Source organism: Oryza glaberrima, chromosome 10 (genome assembly GCF_000147395.1).
Source record: "Oryza glaberrima chromosome 10, OglaRS2, whole genome shotgun sequence".
Taxonomy (NCBI): Eukaryota; Viridiplantae; Streptophyta; class Magnoliopsida; order Poales; family Poaceae; genus Oryza; species Oryza glaberrima.
This window is the reverse complement of record NC_068335.1, coordinates 1,880,556-1,899,782: the sequence shown is the minus strand read 5'-3', so window position 1 is coordinate 1,899,782 and position 19,227 is coordinate 1,880,556. Positions and strand designations below refer to the sequence as shown.

Genomic DNA, 19,227 nt, shown 5'->3' with positions numbered 1-19,227 from the left:
AACTCATAAGACAAAGTCTTCGATAAGGACACGCCGACAGAATGGCGACATCGTCCGGTACAAACAAATCTTAGGGTAATTTTCACCTGGAGAGATCCCTTGAGGTGGTGAAAAACAATGGCTCCATAGTAACGTACGCTTTCAAGAAGGTGAACAACGCCTAAGAACATCATCATTTCTAGCGTCGGCGTGTTGTGCGAGGCTTTCTCCTCACCTATCCAACCACTGTGTCCACGACGAAAACCACACAACACCACCTGCACACCCAAAGGCCTGCACACCACAAACCACCACATGTCCAACATGACCACTAATGCACCAGTGCTAGGTTTTCCTGGTTGTTGGGCACCAAGCCATCAAAGGTGTCCATCCGTCACCCTGGTCACCTTCCACCACCACACCACGCCATGTTGCTCCATAGAGAGATATGGCCCGAGCGAAGAGTGGCCATAGCTCTAGCACAACTTGCCAAGAAGACCTGCGCCGCCACTTAGTCTGTCCTGCACGGAGCTCTACATCGAGCCATAGAGCTAGACCATTAAATATGTCGAACAGCCACCAGCTGGCCAGTCCAACTCGCTGGAAAACCTAAACCTGGATCTGGATTTTGAGAAAAAACAAAAGGGAAAATGGAGAGGGAAGGAGGAAGGGGAAGGGAAGAAGGTTGAAGGAGGAGAGGTACAGTCGTTGCTGTGGTGGAGAGGCGAGTAGAGCCTGGAGAAAAATGAGAGGAAAGGAAGGGGAAAGGCTGAGGGAGGGATGAAAGGAGAGGAAGGCGTCGTTGCCGGTGGCACCTGTACTGTCACCAGCGGTGGCGAGGCTAGCTAGACGCGGGCAAGACTACGACTCGGGGCTGGTCAGCTCCTGCGTCACCCCGAGAGAGTGGCAGGGAGTCATCGGGGGCAGGTCTCCAACTGGACCCTCAACTGGATAATAAGGAGTACCTTGTAGTATTGTTGTAGGTGGTTATAAGGTGTGCACACTTCCTTTTTTGGTTGATCAAATCACATATTAAGGAATGTACAACAGTCTTTATTAGTGGTCTCTCTCTATTGTCATGCAAGTATATTTGATAACATGGATGAAAGAGAAAGGAGGAAAGAGAAATATGGTTGTTATGCATGACAACGGCTCAGAGTCGACTCTTAGCATTTATTAGAGCAAATTTTGTTGCATGGTGGTGAAAGAAAGGAAAAAATAGTAAGAAAAAATATTTTGATACATTAATGATTAGAGACCATATTGTCTTCAACTATTGGAGGATGGTAATATCTAGATAACGTAGAGCTCATACCTGACTCTACCTTTGTATATGCCCTTAGAATGTGTAGGTTCGAATTGTAGAAGAATTTTTAGTCTAGGTTGGTGTTACCAACTAGAACTAAAGATATTTTTAGTATCGGTTGGTGAAAGATGCTTCTATGCTTAGTTAAAAAGAAACATCTCTATTCAAGTCAGATGTGTGTAGCAGATGGTATGGTAATGTGTTTGAGAGCTGAGGTGAGAGGTCTTGAGTTTGAATCCCACATCCCACATATTATTTTGTATTTAAGTATACATCTTTATTTACCGGTTCCTTCAACCAGTAATAAAAATCGAGATTTTTAGTTTGCTACAACCGGTAATAAATGGGGTTCTTAACCGGGACTAAAGATAAGATCTTCGGTAGTGTAATATTATTTAATAATTCCGATTTTATAAGAGTTATGCTTAGTGTGGTCATGATTTTCTTTTTCTTGATTATATATTTTGCAAATTCACATTTAATAAATCATATCGTCTTCTTGACTTGTTTATCTTGATTTTATGTTGTTTATAATCAACAGTTCAAAATTTTAGAGTTAGTACATATTTTCCCCGGGAGTTTTAGTTCTAATTTACTCCGTATTACTTTAATTAGTGGTTCTGAAATTCAATACTACATAGTGGCTTCCAAGTACGTTCAAGATTTAATCGCATTCATTAATTTGATAGTTGCTTCTTTATCTTCTTGCATAGAATTTTCAAATTCTGGCTAAAGATGGAACAGCCCACCCAAAATACTTCTGGAAAGAAATGGACAAGTTGATGAAATCAATCACGACTAAGTATGACTATTGTACCTTTTGTTTTTATGCACCTTTTTCCTTAATTCTAATAAACACGTTCCATGGCATGTTTGGCTTATTTGTCTACGTGGTGATAAATTAATTTTAATTTTATTTGGTGTTCTTTAAATAATGTTATATCATTTAGCATAACAATTAAAATATATTTTGACATAACTGTGACTGAAGTTAATTTATTTTAGATGAACACTTTTCTTCAGAACGGGAAGAGTACAATATTGAACTGCAAGCGCGCAGCACTAATTTTCTTTCATAATTTGCTATATGTCTAATTTGGACTGTAGATATGACAAAGAGGCCGTGGGTACGGATGTAACAACAGCAAAGGAAATAAGGAACGAGTTAATCCTGCAAATTGCGCAAGTAGGACACATTTGTTTCTTCCATGTATTTCTTTTTTTTTTTCAGTCGTTCCCACTTAATAAATCCTATGCGTTTATATATATGGACAACATTTTTTTCAGATTTTTTATGATTTTCGAAATGGGACTTTACCATATTTTTTTTTTGTAATACAGGTTTATAAAGACTAAAGAGTTTATTACATTATCAAAGTAATTTTCAAGACCAAACTACATATAAAAATATAATTTATGTTTTCACCTTAATTTATTTTAGAAAATATCAATAGTAAAAAAAGTAAAAGTTATACATAAGAAATATCATTTTACCGGAGGAAGTACACTCTTTTAATGAGTTTTAATCTGAATGGCAGAAATCTATTATACATAAATGAACATAGAACACCCCTTATATATACTAGAAGCCTAGCTAGAACACCCCTAACTGTAGCTTGTGCTTTCCACAGGCCATGTGTGTGTGTGTGTGTGTGTGTGTGTGTGTATATATATATATATATATATATATATATATATATATATAAAAGGTTTATGGTTTTATATTAATTGTTGTAACACCTTCCTAAAGTTCATATATAGCCTAGCTTCCACCATATCACTGTCCCGTCGTATAAGAAGGGTTATATATATCACAGAAAATTTAAAAAGGTTAGTATGGATATGAGAATTGTTTCGACCACATGGTTCTATATTCTGGTCCCAACCTATTATTTGTCATTTATATATGTCATGTCATCCTTGAAAGCAATTCTGCTATAGGACATATCATATTTAATTATCTTGCAGCTACTAGAAAAATCATGCGAAATCATGCTGAAGAAATATATTGCTGGTGACCTTTTTTCTGAAAGTAAGAAAAATATCGCGAAGGCCCTAAGCAATGAAGACAACCCCACCAGCTCGGTGGATGATGTAATTATTCCTTCCTTGAAAACATTTGATTACGTATGCCAAGGTAAGATACTCACCGCGTATTCCCGTTGTTTCTTTTTATGGTGCACATATTATTTCGAGGAAATTTTTTGTATCTCACTAAATATTTAACTAATTCTTTTTTAGTTTTGATAATCACTTTTATATCCCAAGTTTTTATATTAATAATCTCTTAAGGTTGTGTTTGTTAGTGGGTGTTGGGAACCCATCTCTTGCGAAAAAAAAAACGGAACGGTACATTAGCGTGTGATTAATTAAGTATTAGCTTTTTTTTTCTAAAAATGGATCAATATAATTTTTAAGTAACTTTCGCACAGAAACTTTTTGTAAAAAAACACATCATTTAGCGTTTGAAAAGTGTGCACGCGGAAAGTGGGGAAAGACTCAGCCACGTGTTCTATTAGTTTACTGTAACAATATTGTCCCTAGTTTGTATATTAAGTATAAAGTGGGAGACTAAAAACAAAAGACAAAATTTGTTGTTGGACATCCTATTTTGGGGCACCTTTTGTGGGCATTGTAAAAATATGTCTTTATCATGACACTCCAGCTTACAGTATTTTTTGCTAAAAAAGAAGTTCTGATCGTTCTTATTAGTATTACGGATTAGATATACCTCCTATACTTGAATTCATAGCCACCGGAAATACAATACATCTGATTAAATACAGAAGTAAATGTATATCCGAATATAAGAATATTGTGGATAAAGTTATAAACTCTATTCCCGCTAAATAAAGATGTCAGACTGCGGCCTAGAAACTACATGGACTTATCTATCCATATCCCTTAAGAAGCCTCCGAGTTCTAGGTAGATATGAAGGCCGGCCGAATTTAGTTCCAAACTTTTTTTTTAAACTTCCAAATTCCATTACATCAAAACTTTCCTACATACATAAACTTTCAACTTTTCCGTCGCATCGTTCCAATTTCAACCAAACTTCTAATTTGACGTGAACTAAACACACCCGAAGTTGTTTGTCCATATAAATATAATGACCACATGAGGAGAGGACATCGAATTACAAGATTTAGCCTATGGAATGGTTTGGAGAGCTTTTTTAGCTACAACTTCTCCGAGAATTAGAAAGACCTTGTTTAGGCTTAGACTTATTGACTTATGCTTTTAAGTCTTTATTTTTGTTTATGTGATTTATAAGCAGATGAATTTAAAGTCCTAAGTTTAAAGGTGATGTCATACTTTTAACTCACATGAGCCAAAATATCTTCTTCAACCTAGTTTTTGGCTTAATAGTGTAAGAGTGTCTTATGACTTTAAAGAATCCAAACAAAAAAGTTGCTCGGTTGTTTAAGGTTAGACTTTTTGGCTAATAAGTTAGCTTATATGCCTAAACAAAGAGGGTCTAAACAGTCCGGTTTTTTATCTAGATTCTTTGATGATATCGCTGTAGAATTCATAAAATAACTAGAACTCAAGAGCTAAGAAAACTAAACTTTTTAGATTCTCGGTAGCTGGCTACCAACCAGCTGCTTCTTATAATCTCAAGTTCCGCAAACAGACCCTATAATTACCCATTGACCCTACGTCGCCAGACTAGTTCTCGAGAACTACTGGTTGGTGGCTAGATTAGTTAGCTTGCTCCCCATTATAATCGTTGCGCTACTTTTAAGCTATAAATATAATAGAAGTAGGACAATGACCCATCCTCAGAGGTTTTGAACCTGTATAAAAATCTCTATCTTCCAATCTTTTATTCCAATCTCACTTATATGCTAGTACCAACGTAACCTACTATATACTCCCAAAATACTGTAGTTGGATCTAACACTTCAATAATTATTTTTACACAGTAATTTTTTTTAAAAAAATATTATGACCATTCTTTTAACTGGCTCAACTGGAGAGAGAACTTTGAAAACATGCACACACTTTTATCATCGTTTAATCTGTGAAACAACTGCAATATATAATTCACAAAAGATTGCACCGACATTTAGAAAAAGCACTATTAATAAAATTTTACCGCATAATGCATCTAATCTAGTACCTTTTTCCGCATAATGCCAGTACTTCAGTTTCGCCTTCGTTTTTAGAAAAAGCACTATTAATAAAATTTTACCTCTCTGATTGAATGGAATATGTTCAGATGCTAGCCATTTAGAGAACTTTTTTTTATTTTGTGAACCTTTTTAATTTATAATTTTAAAAATAAATCATTTCAGAACTTGTTTTCAAGATCTAAACCTTTTTGTCATGTTAATTAGTCAAATTGGCATGTCAAAGCAACACTGCAACACTAGTCTAACTAACGCGACAACGTTATTTGGCCACGCTAGTATGGCTGATGTGGTAGCTTTATTTGGTCACACCACTATGGCACACGTGACAGGACAAAATTATCACACCCGCTATATGTGACATGTCAGTATTATTTTGCTATGCCACACGGGCTAGCGTAGTTTAGATTCTAGAAAATAATAAGTTCAAAAATAAAGTTCTCATTTAGAGTGGTTTGCCACATTGCTAACGCCATGTTGGTGCGTAAGGCAAAAAGAATATTTTTTCACTTCTAAAAATTAAATAGCTTTAAGTTGTTCCTATATATCACTTCTTTCATAAACTAGTTACAACTTAGATATTTTTTCTATGGGCAAAATAAAGTATAATTATTCCAAAAAATAGTGCCTAAATCAGAATAAAACCATACTGGCAACATATAACTAAGGGCCTGTTTGGTACAATTCCAACTCCTAAATTTAGCTTCAGGAGTTGGGTCTGGAGTGGAGCTGCCTAAACCCAGCTCCACAACTCTAGTTCATTTTGTGGGAGAGCTCCACCCAGCTCCACTCACTGTTTTGGTGGAGCTGAAACTGTTTGGCTAAGCTCCAGCTCCAGGAGGGGTGGAGCTGGAGCTGGAACTGTGCCAAACAGGCCCTAAATTTCATTTACTCTGGACAAATTTGTCTATGTTTGTGGTCTACTACAAAACTATATTTTTTTTGGAAATGCTTTACTTCATTTGTTAATTTTTAAAATTCAAATACAAAAGCATAGCTGAAATTGTTTTTCAATCTTTAAAATTAAAAAAAAAACATGAAAAAGTTATCACTTATAGAGTCGTGTGTTTGAAACCTAAATAAATTGGGCCCACTGGAAATAAAGTTTATTACTTGCACAAAAATTATTTTCTCTAGATTATAAAGTTCACGAATCGTATCGTGCAATTGTCGTTCTTTAGGAAATTCGTGAATTAAGTACCAACATAGTTAGGCTCCCATTCTCACTAGAGGGGCTCTTTATAATTAGTTAAAAAAGACAGACAAGTCAGTTGACTCAGTTGTGTGGACTATGAGGTATATGGTCCAATCATATGGTGCACTACTATAGCCTTTAAACTGGATATGTGTCCTTAATACGCCATGCTATCCTCTTTTTTTCATATTTCTGTGTGGTCGTGTGTGTTTTGGTTACGTGTATCCTAGCTAGCTAGATACTCCCTTACCCTGAAAAATAAAGCTACATACTCCCTCCGTCCCAAATTACAATGTCTATTTTTCACACGGTCTACAATAATACTCCCTCCATACTCGTATTTAGACAGCGACACGGTCTCCAAAATACAACTTTGACTTATTTATTGAAAAGTGATATATGTATACTTTTATGAAAGTATTTTTCAAGACAAATCTATTCATATAATTTTTACATTTTCAAACTCAATAACTGGAGAGTTATTCATGATTTATATTCCTAAGGTTTGACTTAAACATTGTTCTAAACGACTTCATTTACGAGTACGGAAGGAGTATACTTTAACCATTGATTTATACCATAAATTATATCATTGTCAATGTTATGGATTAAGATATATATCCTTTCCTTGGGTTCATATCATGTGGAAATACCACATACCTAATGTTATACGGGAAGATATACTTAGGTCCTAAGGAGATAAAGTGGACTTGGAAGACAATTGTCTTCGTGCATATAGGTGTCAGGGTTTGGTCCGGAGAAGATAAGGATTGCCTTGGTTCCTACTCCCTCCGTTTTAGGTTACAAGACGTTTTGATTTTGGTCAAAGTCAAACTGCTTCAAGTTTGACTAAGTTTATAGAAAAAAATAATAATATTTTTAACCCAAGACAAATTTATTATGAAAATATATTCAATTATTGATTCAATGAAACTAATTTGGTATTATAAATATTGCTATATTTATCTATAAATTTAGTCAAACTTAAAGTAAATTAACTTTGACCAAAGTTAAAATATCTTATAACTTGAAACGGAGGGAGTATTATGCTTGCGTTCTTCGAGTTCTATTTAGAGAGTAAGACATTCTCCCGTGGAGGCGGCATCGAATCACAAGCCGTAGCTAAAGTCACATTGAGAGAATCCGGAGAAAGTCGGAGCCCTAGTCGCTGACTTTTACTTGTTGAGACGTACTCATCAGATTCTATTCGACAGACTAGACTAGCCTGCAAATTCCCCCATTGCTTTCCCTAGCAATACATATAATCTGGAGAGGGGTTGTTATTCAATAATCATCTTTGAGAACTGAACCAATATAAATCACTGTCTCTTGTCTTCTCGATACAATCTCGTGTATATCGTGCTACCAGCAATCTCATACTCTATAAATACAATTGTTAGGTACAGCCCATCAATAATCATTGAGAACCACAAAATTAGTATTATATGAAGATATTTTAAAATACGAATTTAATGATATAACATATATAAGACTTAGATATTGTTAATGTAATTATTAGTCAAAAGTTAATCGAGTTTGATTTTCCTATAAATAAGAGTGCCCTGTGATTAGGAAGGAAGGGAGTAAAAACCTGAAGTATTCTTTGAAAAAATATATCATCTTAATGTTGTTGGCTTACAAAGCTTCTACTTCCTTCGTCCCACTCACTAAGACACAGTCAAACTTGACACAGTTTTCAAAACTAATTTTTGACTTTAAATCTCTCATATACTATAATGTTTTTAGCAACAAAATCATACTCATAGAAAAGTAAATTTAAATGACAATCCAATGATACTATTTTTATAAAATAAAATTTAATTTATAATAAAATATTTATTGGTTTAGTGAGTAGTATGGAGGGAGTATTATCTTTAGAAAAATTGGAGCCAATCGGAGACTATCCTATTCCTCTCCGTTTTCATCATTACCACCCATTTACTCAAAATGTGTAGTATCGTTCTAATTGTAAATTTATAGTCGTTTACTCGTTTAAACCACTCAATTTCTTTGAACTCGTCGATACCATTGTAATTGGTTTACTTATTGCCAACAGATTTGGAGAAGACATACCGAGCTTCAGTCGAGGAAAACAGGGCAAAACTGAAAGACGACTTACGCAATTATGCAGTTAAAAAAGCCAACAATATTGAGGTGATTAAAAAGATGAAGTTAAATGAATTATCTTCGTCACTGCGAATCGTGATTGAATACTTTCTTTTTCTACGTCACAGTAACGTGCTAACAACTCTCTACCAATATATTGTACTCCATCTGTTTCACAATGTAAGTTATTCATATTGATGTTAATGAATCGAAACATATATATCTATCTAGATTCATTAAGATCAATCTAAATGTGAAAAATGTTAGAATGACTTATATTGTGAAACGGAGGAAGTATTAGGTATGCTTACATTATTAATTGTGCACTTAAAGGGTAGAGCAATCTTACCGTACTTAAGGAGATACCATATTATACCACTTTTTCTATTGTAAATTTGGTACCTTTTGATATATAGATACTATAAGATACTAAATTTTAGCTCATGGTACCTCCTTAAGGACGGTAAAATTGCTCTAAAAGTTAACAGGTAAGCTACTCATGGTTTTCGAACTGATAATTAACCGTTAGCACGCACTAAGTAAAAAGGACTTCCTTTTATCGAGAAATGCACTAGTATGATGTACTCTCATTCCATTAACTTCTACGGAATACTACTACTTAATTTTCAAACATTAACATGGCATTTAACGAGGCAACAACATACATATACACCATGATTTTAGATTGTTTTTCAGTCTATTTAATTATACCATTTTTCCATTATACATGTACCATAAATACTGAATAATATAATGGCGGAATGATCTTAGATTAATATTAACTAGAATATCGAGAAATTTTCTTATGTATTCCTGAGTCTTCACGCGTCATCTGTTCCATGCCACTTAGTTTTGTTTTATCCTATGCATGCTTCTCTTTAGAGTTTTTGTTTTAATTTTCTACCTTTCTCGTTAGTTGATTGTTAAATTTTTTGAATGACTACATTACATTGCCTTTAATCCCATATTAAAGTTCTAGCTTAAAAGTATAAATTTCTCGAGGTCAAAATTTAAAAATTCAATACTAAATATATCAAAAGGAATAGAATTATTTGGAAAAAAATCAAAAAATAAAATTTAATTAAATTTGATAAAATTTCAAAGAGTAATTTAACCTGTGTCCCTCCAAGCAAATTTCTTCAAATTTTCTTGAAATTTTTTTAAAAACACCAATAGATTTTTATTGCTGAGAAGAGGATAGAAATGGTGATTTGTGTTTTTTTTTCATTTTAAAAGTTTCACAAAATTTAATTGCAACTCATTAGATAAAGTTAAATTTTTGGATTTTGAATTTGGGGTCAAGCAATTGATGATGTTTTATAACAAGGTATCTCACTTATGTACGAGCAAGAAGCAATATAGTTATTTTTGAAAAAAAAAATGTCAACTTAAGTTCAACTAATATAATAGGTATAGAAAGGATCAAAATAAAAAAAATTGGTTGATATACGAGAAAAATATTAATATTCGTTTGATGTGAAAATCTTATATATAGAGAGAGAGAGAGTAGAGAACCAAATAGATAGGAGTGCGCGCGGGAGGAAAGAAAAAAACGTTAGTAACTCAATTACTAATGGGTTAAGAGATCCACTAATTCAGTTATTCATGGGCTAATAGAGAACCAAACTGATAAGAGTGCGGGAGGAAAGAAAAAAAGGTTAGTAACTCAATTACTTATGGGTTAACAGCCGCAGTAATCGAGTTACTTACAAGCTAGTAGACAACCAAACTGATAGGAGTGCGGACAAAAAAAAGAAAAAAGGATGGGGAAGAGTGCGGGATGGGTTGGTTGGGAGGGGGGGGTGGGGGTGGGTAGGTGGGGAGGGGAGGGGTGCTGTGAGGGGAGTAGTTTAGTTATACCGCACCCTGGGTGCGGTTTAGCGTGTATATATATATATGTATAGCAGTACTGTTCGTGTTTTAGATGTGCATATTGCAGCATCTTACAATGACAAATAAAAGAGATGAGATGGAAAGTAGATATGCGATACCAATTAATTGTATATGTGTCATTGTATTACATATATCCTTGACTTGGTTATACTCTTTTACCATTCATATACCTATATTTACTATGTTACAGACTATGCGGGAACTCAAGGAGGCAGCTATACAGACTGCAATAGTAGGTGCATCGCTTGTGAGCGGGGGTGCTATTGTTGGATCGTAATCTTGAGCATTTATATTCTGTTTTGTTTTGTTGCATGTAGAGTTCGGTTGGAGTCTGAATTCTGGCCGGTAGAATAGCATTTTCTGTTTTAGCATATTTGCTTCATTCTTTAGCTGCGATGACTCGGCTCGGATCGTGGGATGGCGCGGTCAGTAGTTGATCCGAGATTGTCGTGATTCTGTTATGCATGCAACAAACTCCGTGTGGAGATGAATAAATAGAAGAGAAAACTGGAAAAGCTGCACGGTATTACGCAGCGAAAACTCTGTTCGTCAGTTGTTCTGTTCTGCTCTGTTTTACTGAAAAATTGTTCAGTTAACTGTAGCTGCACCTGCAAGCGTCAGTGTGTGTGTTCTGTGAGATTGAGAGCCAGTTCGCGTGAGTTTTCTGACATTTGGTATCAGAGCTTTGCTGAGACGATCCGGTGATGTCATACACACCGCCTGGCCGCCGTGGTGGTGGCGGCGGCGGGGGAAGCGGCAACGGCTGCGGCAGCGCGAGCGGCAGCGGCGGGGGGAATGGCGCAGACGGCGCATCACTCCCGCTAGTGCCTTAGGGGAGAGATGCTGGGCACACTGCCCGTCTCCCGATCCTGTCGAGGGCAAATTATCCGGACTGGGCACTATTGATGCGCGTAAACCTGCAGGCGCAGGGGCTCTGGACGGCCATCGATCCTGGCTACGCGGAGTACCGCGAGGATCGTGCAGCGCTCTCGGCGATTCTCCAAGCTGTGCCGCGTGAGATGTTGCGCGGCTTGGCGAAGCACAACTCGGCGAAGGCGACATGGGATGCCATTAAAACCATGCGGGTCGGTGTCGACCACGTGCGTGAGGCGAAGGAGCAGGGATTCCGCCGTCAGTTCGAGGCGATGCGCTTCAAGGACGGGGAGACACCAGAGGAATTTGCAATGCGGCTCACTGCCGTCGTTGCGGACATTCGCGACATGGGCGGAGTCATGGAAGACAAACACATCAACAAGAAGCTGCTGCGTGTTGTCCCCAAGAAGTACAAGCCGGTGGCGATTTCCCTCGAGCAGCTCCTCGACGTGAAGACCATGGCCCTGGAGGAGCTCGTCGGGCGGCTGTCGACGGTCGACTCTTACAGTGATGACGAGGAGGCAAGTGACGGCGGCAAATTGTACCTCACTGAGGAGCAGTGGCAGGCCCGTGTCAAGCAGCGGGAGCAGGAGGGATCCAGCAGCAGCAACAAGGGCCGGGCGGGCTCTAGCAACCAGAGCTGTCGAGGCAAGGCCGGCGATTCACCGAAGGGAAAGGAGATGGCCACCAGCAGCCATGGCGGTCGTGACATCTCTAAGGTGAAGTGTTTCAATTGCGATGAATACGGTCATTACTCGAAGCAGTGCCGTAAGCCGCGTCGCCAACGTCGGGGAGAGGCGAATGCGAATCTGGTCCAGGCTGAGGGAGAACCAACTCTGCTCATGGCACACGTGATGGGGGTGTCGCTCGCCGGCGAAGCGGCCATTGGTCGAACACCTTGTGTGCAGGAAGTGCATCTCACGGAGAAGAAGGTTGTGCTTGACCGCGAGGATGGGCGTGAGGAGGAGAAGACTTCAGAGTGGTTCCTGGACACCGGGGCCACGAATCACATGACGGGCGCACGCTCGGCGTTCACGGAGCTTGACACTGGTGTTGTGGGCACGGTTAAATTCGGCGATGGCTCGGTGATTGACATCCAGGGGCACAGAACTGTGGTGTTTCAGTGCAAGAATGGTGATCACCGCTCACTGGAGGCAGTGTACTACATCCCCAAGCTGAGAAAAAACATCGTCAGTGTTGGTCGCCTCGACGCGCGCGGCTACAACGCACACATTTGGCATGGTGTTTTCACGTTGCGTGACCCGAAAAGGATGCTGCTAGCTAAGGTAAATCGTGATTCAAGTTACCTGTATGTTCTCAAGTTGAATCTTACGACACCAATCTGTATGGCGGCGAACGGCTCCGAGCTAGCATGGCGATGGCATGCACGATTTGGCCATCTAAATTTTCAGGCACTTCGGAGGTTGGCACAAGGAGGCATGGTCCGCGGGCTCCCGCAAATTGATCATATTGATCAGTTGTGTGACGGGGGCCTCGCGGGCAAACAACGTCGCACACCATTCCCAGAGGAGGCACAGTACAGGGCACAGACGGCGCTCGAGCTGGTGTACGGTGACCTCTGCGGACCAATCACACCGGCGACGCCGGGGGGCAAGAAGTATTTCTTACTCCTGGTCGATGACATGAGTCGTCACATATGGATATGACTCCTCTCTGCCAAACACGAAGCATCGGCGGCGATTAAGCAGTTCCAAGCCGGCGTGGAGAAGGAGAGCAATCGGAAGCTCATGGCGCTGCGCACCGATCGCGGGGGTGAATTCACCTCTGTAGAGTTCATGGAGTACTGCGCGGATACAGGGGTGAAGCGTCAACTCACTGCACCCTACTCACCGCAGCAGAACGGCGTTGTGGAGCGGTGCAACCAGACTGTGGTGGCAGTGGCGAGGTCCATGCTGAAGGCGGCAAACATGCCGGCATATTTCTGGGGAGAGGCGGTGGTTGCAGCCGTCTACGTCCTGAACAGATCACCAACGAAGAGTCTTGATGGGGTGACGCCGTATGAAGCGTGGCATGGTCGCCGACCCACTGTCGAACACCTGCGTGTGTTTGGGTGTGTGGGCTATGTTAAGACGGCCAAGCCAAACATGAGAAAGCTTGATGATCGTGGCACGAGGATGGTCTTCATTGGCTACGAGCAAGGATCAAAAGCCTATAGGATGTATGATCCTGTGGCGCGACGCGTGTGTGTGTCGCGCGACGTCGTTTTTGATGAGACGACGTTCTGGGACTGGGGCAGCAACACTAATGAAGAAGGAGATCAGGATGCCTATGTGGAGTTTACGGTGGAGAATTTCACAGTCCCAGTCCAAGGGGGTGAGACACATGCCTAGGATGCAGTAGCCACTCCTACCATGCTAGCAACATCACCAACATCAAGCACCGGAACTGCAACAACTCTGCCATCTGGTGTTGAATTCTGTTCCCCTCCAACTGATGCTAGTGAAGGGACTAATGAAGGGCCCAGGAGGTACAGAACAGTGGCAAACACACTTGCCACTACAGCTCCAATCCTTGATTTTGATTACAGTGATCAATGCCTTATGGCAGCAGAGGAACCAGCAAATTTCTTGGAGGCTGAGCAGGAGAGCTGCTGGAGGAAGGCCATGCTTGAAGAGATGGACTCAATTGAAGGTAACAACACTTGGTTTCTCTGTGATTTGCCCTCTAGCCACAGAGCAATAGGGTTGAAGTGGGTTTATAAAATCAAACGTGATGCCAAAGATGCCATTGTGAAGTACAAAGCTCGATTGGTGGCAAAGGGATATGTACAACAACATGGAGTTGATTTTGATGAAGTGTTTGCCCCAGTGACGAGGATGGAGACTGTGCGATTGCTGATTGCAATGGCTGCTCATCAGGGATGGGAAGTTCATCACATGGATGTGAAATCAGCTTTCTTGAATGGGGAATTGGAAAAAGATGTTTATGTGGTTCAACCACCTGGTTTTGTTGTTGATGGAAAAGAAGACAAGGTGTTGAAACTGAAGAAGGCCCTATATGGACTAAAACAAGCACCACGTGCATGGTATGCCAAATTGGATTCTAGTCTTGTGAGCCTGAATTTTGTCAAGAGTGGTGTCGAAAGTGCTGTGTATACTCGAGGAGAGAAGAACTCACGACTTGTGGTTGGTGTATATGTGGATGATCTCATTATTACAGGAGCAAGTCTGATGGAAATAAACAAGTTTAAGGAGCAGATGCAGGCTCTTTTTAAAATGAGTGATCTCGGTCTGCTCTCTTATTATCTCGGGATGGAGGTGAAACAGAGAAAGGAAGGGATCACAGTGTCTCAAGGTGCATATGCAGCAAAGATACTTGACAAAGCTAGGATGAGGGATTGTAATCCATGTCAGACTCCCATGGATGCTCGGTTGAAGTTGAGCAAGGAGGGTGGAGAATGTGTGGAGGAAACTCAATTCAGAAGCATAATTGGGAGCTTAAGGTACTTGGTGAACACAAGACCTGATCTAAGTTATTCGGTTGGTTATGTTAGCAGGTTTATGGAGAAACCGACCTCTGAACATTAGGCTGCCATGAAACATATTTTGAGGTATGTGGCAGGTACTCTGAATCTCGGGGTGGAATTCAGAAAGAAGCAGCATCAGGTTCCTCAGCTGAATGGCTATAGTGACAGTGATATGGCTGGGGATATTGATGATAGAAAGAGTACAACCGGAGTTCTATTCAAACTGGGAGACAGTTTGATCAGTTGGCAGTCACAAAAACAAAAGGTGGTGGCATTATCTTCGTGTGAGGCTGAATATATAGTTGCTGCAACTGCTGCTGTACAAGGAGTATGGCTGGCTTGACTAATAGGTGAGTTGGAAGGCTAAGAACCTGGTTGTGCACTGATCAAGGTTGATAACAAGTCTGCTATAAGTCTCTGCAAGAATCCTGTGCTTCATGATCGCAGTAAACATATTGATACAAAGTTTCATTTCATCCGGGATTGTGTTGATCAGAAACGGGTGGAGGTGGAATACATAAGGTCAGAGGAGCAACTTGCAGATATTTTAACAAAGCCTCTTGGTAAGATTCGATTTCTAGAGTTAAGAGGCAAGCTGGGATTAGTTCCAGTCTGATGCTTCAAGATTAGGGGGTGAATTGTTGGATTGTAATCTTGAGCATTTATATTCTGTTTTGTTTTGTTGCATGTAGAGTTCGGTTGGAGTCTGAATTCTGGCCGGTAGAATAGCGTTTTCTGTTTTAGCATATTTGCTTCATTCTTTAGCTGCGATGACTCGGCTCGGATCGTGGGATGGCACGGTCAGTAGTTGATCCGAGATTGTTGTGATTCTGTTATGCACGCAACAAATTCCGTGTGGAGATGAATAAATAGAAGAGAAAACCGGAAAAGTTGCACGGTATTACGCAGCGAAAACTCTGTTCGTCAGTTGTTCTGTTCTGCTATGTTTTACTGAAAAATTGTTCAGTTAACTGTAGCTGCACCTGCAAGCGTCAGTGTGTGTGTTCTGTGAGATTGAGAGCCAGTTCGCGTGAGTTTTCTGACAGCTATAAACTTCAATTAAATTATGCCACATAAATGGGAGTCGGATTTTCGATTATCTGTAAGATCTGCCAACTGAAACGTGGTGTTAATTATGCATAAGACATGAACATTACGTGCTGCGCGTCCATTTTCTATGTAATATTTTCGGTGCTTGTTTTTTGTTTGGTTCTTATCGATGTAATTTGTACGAGGTTGTTGGATTATTAGTGTGTCGATCATGTGTGATATGTTGGTGAACTTATGGCTTGTGTGATGAACTATTGATGAACATGTGATCCGTTGATGATATTGGGTGATTTGTTGTGGATGATTCATTGTTGATGAGAAAGAATAGGAGCTGTAACAAATTTTTTTTTTTGCCTGCTCTAAATGAATCGCTGCTGGTTGCACAACCAGAATATATAGATACCTGTGAGAATCATTGCCGCTTTGCACTCTCCCGATTCAAAAAACCTCATTTACAAGTGGCGCACTTGTGTTGCTATTAAGTACTCTCATGATATAAAGGATTTTGATATTTTATTTGTCCTGTTTGACCACTTGTCTTATTAAAAAAATTATGCAAATATAAAAAATAAAAAATTGTGCTTAAAGTACTGTGGATAATAAAGTAAGTAAAAAAATAATTCCAAAATTTTTTTAATAAAACGAATGGTCAAACAGTGCAAGCAAAATATCAAAATCCCTTATATTAGGTGACGGAGAGAGTACTAAATACCCGTTCGACGATCTATTATCTGCTTCTATTATTACTCCGTACTACAAAACTCTCCTCACTGTGAACGTTCGATGATTCCTCACGTTTTACTACGGGAATTACTCAACAATTTTTAATATACTTTTTTTGACAATCAAGCTTGGAGTAAAAAAAAATGAAACATCATGGTCTATCGGTACTTATCATGAAACAAGTAAATGATATTGTTGACACGAAATTACCACTACTAGCTAGAAAAAGTGTTTTTCAAGGCGATGGCCTGTTTTTTCACTGGCGGCCCGATGCTTCTCCGCTTGCAAAAGGTAACGAGGGGTGGGGGTAAGGGCTGGCTACCCCAGCAAAGAAGATGCCATCTTCTTGGCTGTCCTCTTTAAGGCACCACCACCAAGATTATTTTCAATGGTGGTGCCTTAATCGGGCCGCCAGCGAAAAACTCTTCTGCATATTCCCAGCCCAAACTGCCATGCTATTTGGACACCATTTCATCTTTCTTAAGAACTCAAATATAGGGGAAAAGGTTTTGAACTCGAATGGTTCGACAGATATATTCTACCAAAGGTTAGTTCTACAATGTACTACTATATTTCTCTTTTTTTTTCATTTTTATGCGTTTTCTTGAGAACTAGCTCACTTTTTATGTCCATGGTCAAACCATGGCAGGTACGTTTTATTTGTTATGTGGAGCTCAAGATGGTCAAATTTTAAGACATGATCGATCTACCATGGATTTCACAATATTTTGATAGGTTTTTTTGTAGTAGATTTCTATGTCAGGTTCTTTTTTATGCAGTATGATCTTATCAAGTTAAGAAGAGAGAGAATTTGGTTGGGCTTCTTAACCAGCTTTTGCTTTTGCAAAAGTCAAAAGGCAACCAAAAGACCCAAAAGCCATAAGTTCTTTTGCTCTAAAGCTACTTTTAGTGTAGTATAAATCCAAAAGCAAACCCTACCCATGCTTTCACTGGCTTTCGAGGGAAAAAATTACTCACCTTTACCACTGGTTATGAAAAAAAAAAATTCTTTTCTTTTCTCTCCCGTTCCTTCTCACACAACAAACCACTGCCAGACTCGGGAGCAGAAGGAAGGGTTAACGCCGCCGCCTCCCCTCCGGCAGGTTGGCCGCTGCCCGGCCGGCTCCGCTCGGCGCCGCCCCTGGTCGTCCCCGGCTAGCGCCGACCCCGCCCTTCCCCGCCTGACACCGCCCTCCCCTTCTGCGCCCGACGCAGGCAATACCAGACGTCGCCCTGCCCTTCTCCGACGGCACCGACACCGCCCCTAGTTTGGTCGCCGCCCTGCCCTACTCCGATGGCACCGACACTGCCCCTGGTCCCGACCTATACTTGCCAGAGAGGACGAACTCAAAGAAGGTGGCAACACAACATACCTCGAGGAAGAGCCGCGGCATTGGACGATGATGTGCGCTGCAGCGGCACCGGCGAATTGAATCCGAGCCCCTCGTGGCGGCGCCGGAGGTCGAGCAGCAGCTTCTGGGTGAAGTCGGAGCCGAGATCAGGCACCTTGGCCATTGCCTCCCACTCTCAAGGAGAAGCCAACACCTTCCTCTCCCTCTCTCCAGCAGCTCTCCTGCACCATAAAATGTTGAAACCACAGCCAGTTTGTTGCCTGAAGAACAAAAAAAAAAGGAAAAAAAGTACAGTGTAGTTTTCCTCGAGTTGGTCAGTCCGTGTGTTCAGGCTCTCATTATCCTGACTCACATTCTGGATTTTTCACAATTTAGTCCTTTTGAAAAACTTATTTCACAAATAAACCTCTAAAAAAACTTGTCCAAAAATGATCCTTTTTAGCGTCAGAGTCACTGGACGGCGCCAGCCTGCCGTCCTCCTCTGACGTCGGGCAGTGCTGAGGTGGCGGGGGAGCGCGGCAGCCACATTGGCGCTCCCCCCCAACCCCCGCCGGCATTATTTCCTCTCCTCTCCTCTCTAGTCTAGAGGAGAGAGATGTGCAATATTTTTATTTTATTTTTTTTCACACTTAAGAGCAAATAAGAACCAACCATAAAAAAAATAAACTCAAATGAACGAGATATGTGACTTGTAAAATTTTCTAAATCTCTACCGAAAATAGGCGTTATTCGAGTGTCATTTCTTAAAATTGGCGTAACTTTCTCATACGGACTCAGAATCAGGCAAATAGTATATCCACGGACATCTACAGAAAAAGTTACATTTGATTCTCTCCCCGCTTTGCCGGTTCGGCGAAATTAAAACCTCCAAATTCTGCTTGCAAGATTGTGTTTTCGAGGCTAGAAGCTTTTCGATAGAGCTTTAGAAAATTCGACAGGTCACATATTTCGTGCATTTGAATTTATTTTTTCTATGGTTGCTTCTTTTGTGCTCCTGAGCTTGAAAAAATATCAAAAAAATAAAATAAAAATAAAAAAGTTGCACATCTCTCTCCTCTACACTGGAGAGGAGAGAGATAAAAAAAAATTTACAATTCACATATTTCGTCTATTTGAGTTTATTTTTTTA

The 19,227-nt window shown here is 40.1% G+C and overlaps 1 protein-coding gene across 3 annotated transcripts in view; it reads left to right on the top strand.

Annotated features, from left to right (window-relative positions):
• Positions 1-11,106, top strand: part of LOC127786206 (protein ROOT HAIR DEFECTIVE 3 homolog 1-like) — a 38,068-nt gene extending 26,962 nt beyond the window's left edge. For 2 of the 3 annotated variants that reach the window (XM_052313546.1, XM_052313548.1), the window contains 4 exons: positions 1,999-2,087; positions 2,393-2,471; positions 3,254-3,422; positions 8,671-9,113. In XM_052313546.1, the coding sequence (XP_052169506.1) occupies positions 1,999-2,087; positions 2,393-2,471; positions 3,254-3,422; positions 8,671-8,918 (585 nt within the window). In that variant the 3' untranslated portion in view covers positions 8,919-9,113. Of the gene's footprint in view, positions 1-1,998; positions 2,088-2,392; positions 2,472-3,253; positions 3,423-8,670; positions 9,114-10,803 lie in introns of those variants that run through there. The other variant, XM_052313547.1, reaches the window with a different exon arrangement.
• The last annotated feature ends 8,121 nt before the right edge of the window (positions 11,107-19,227 follow it).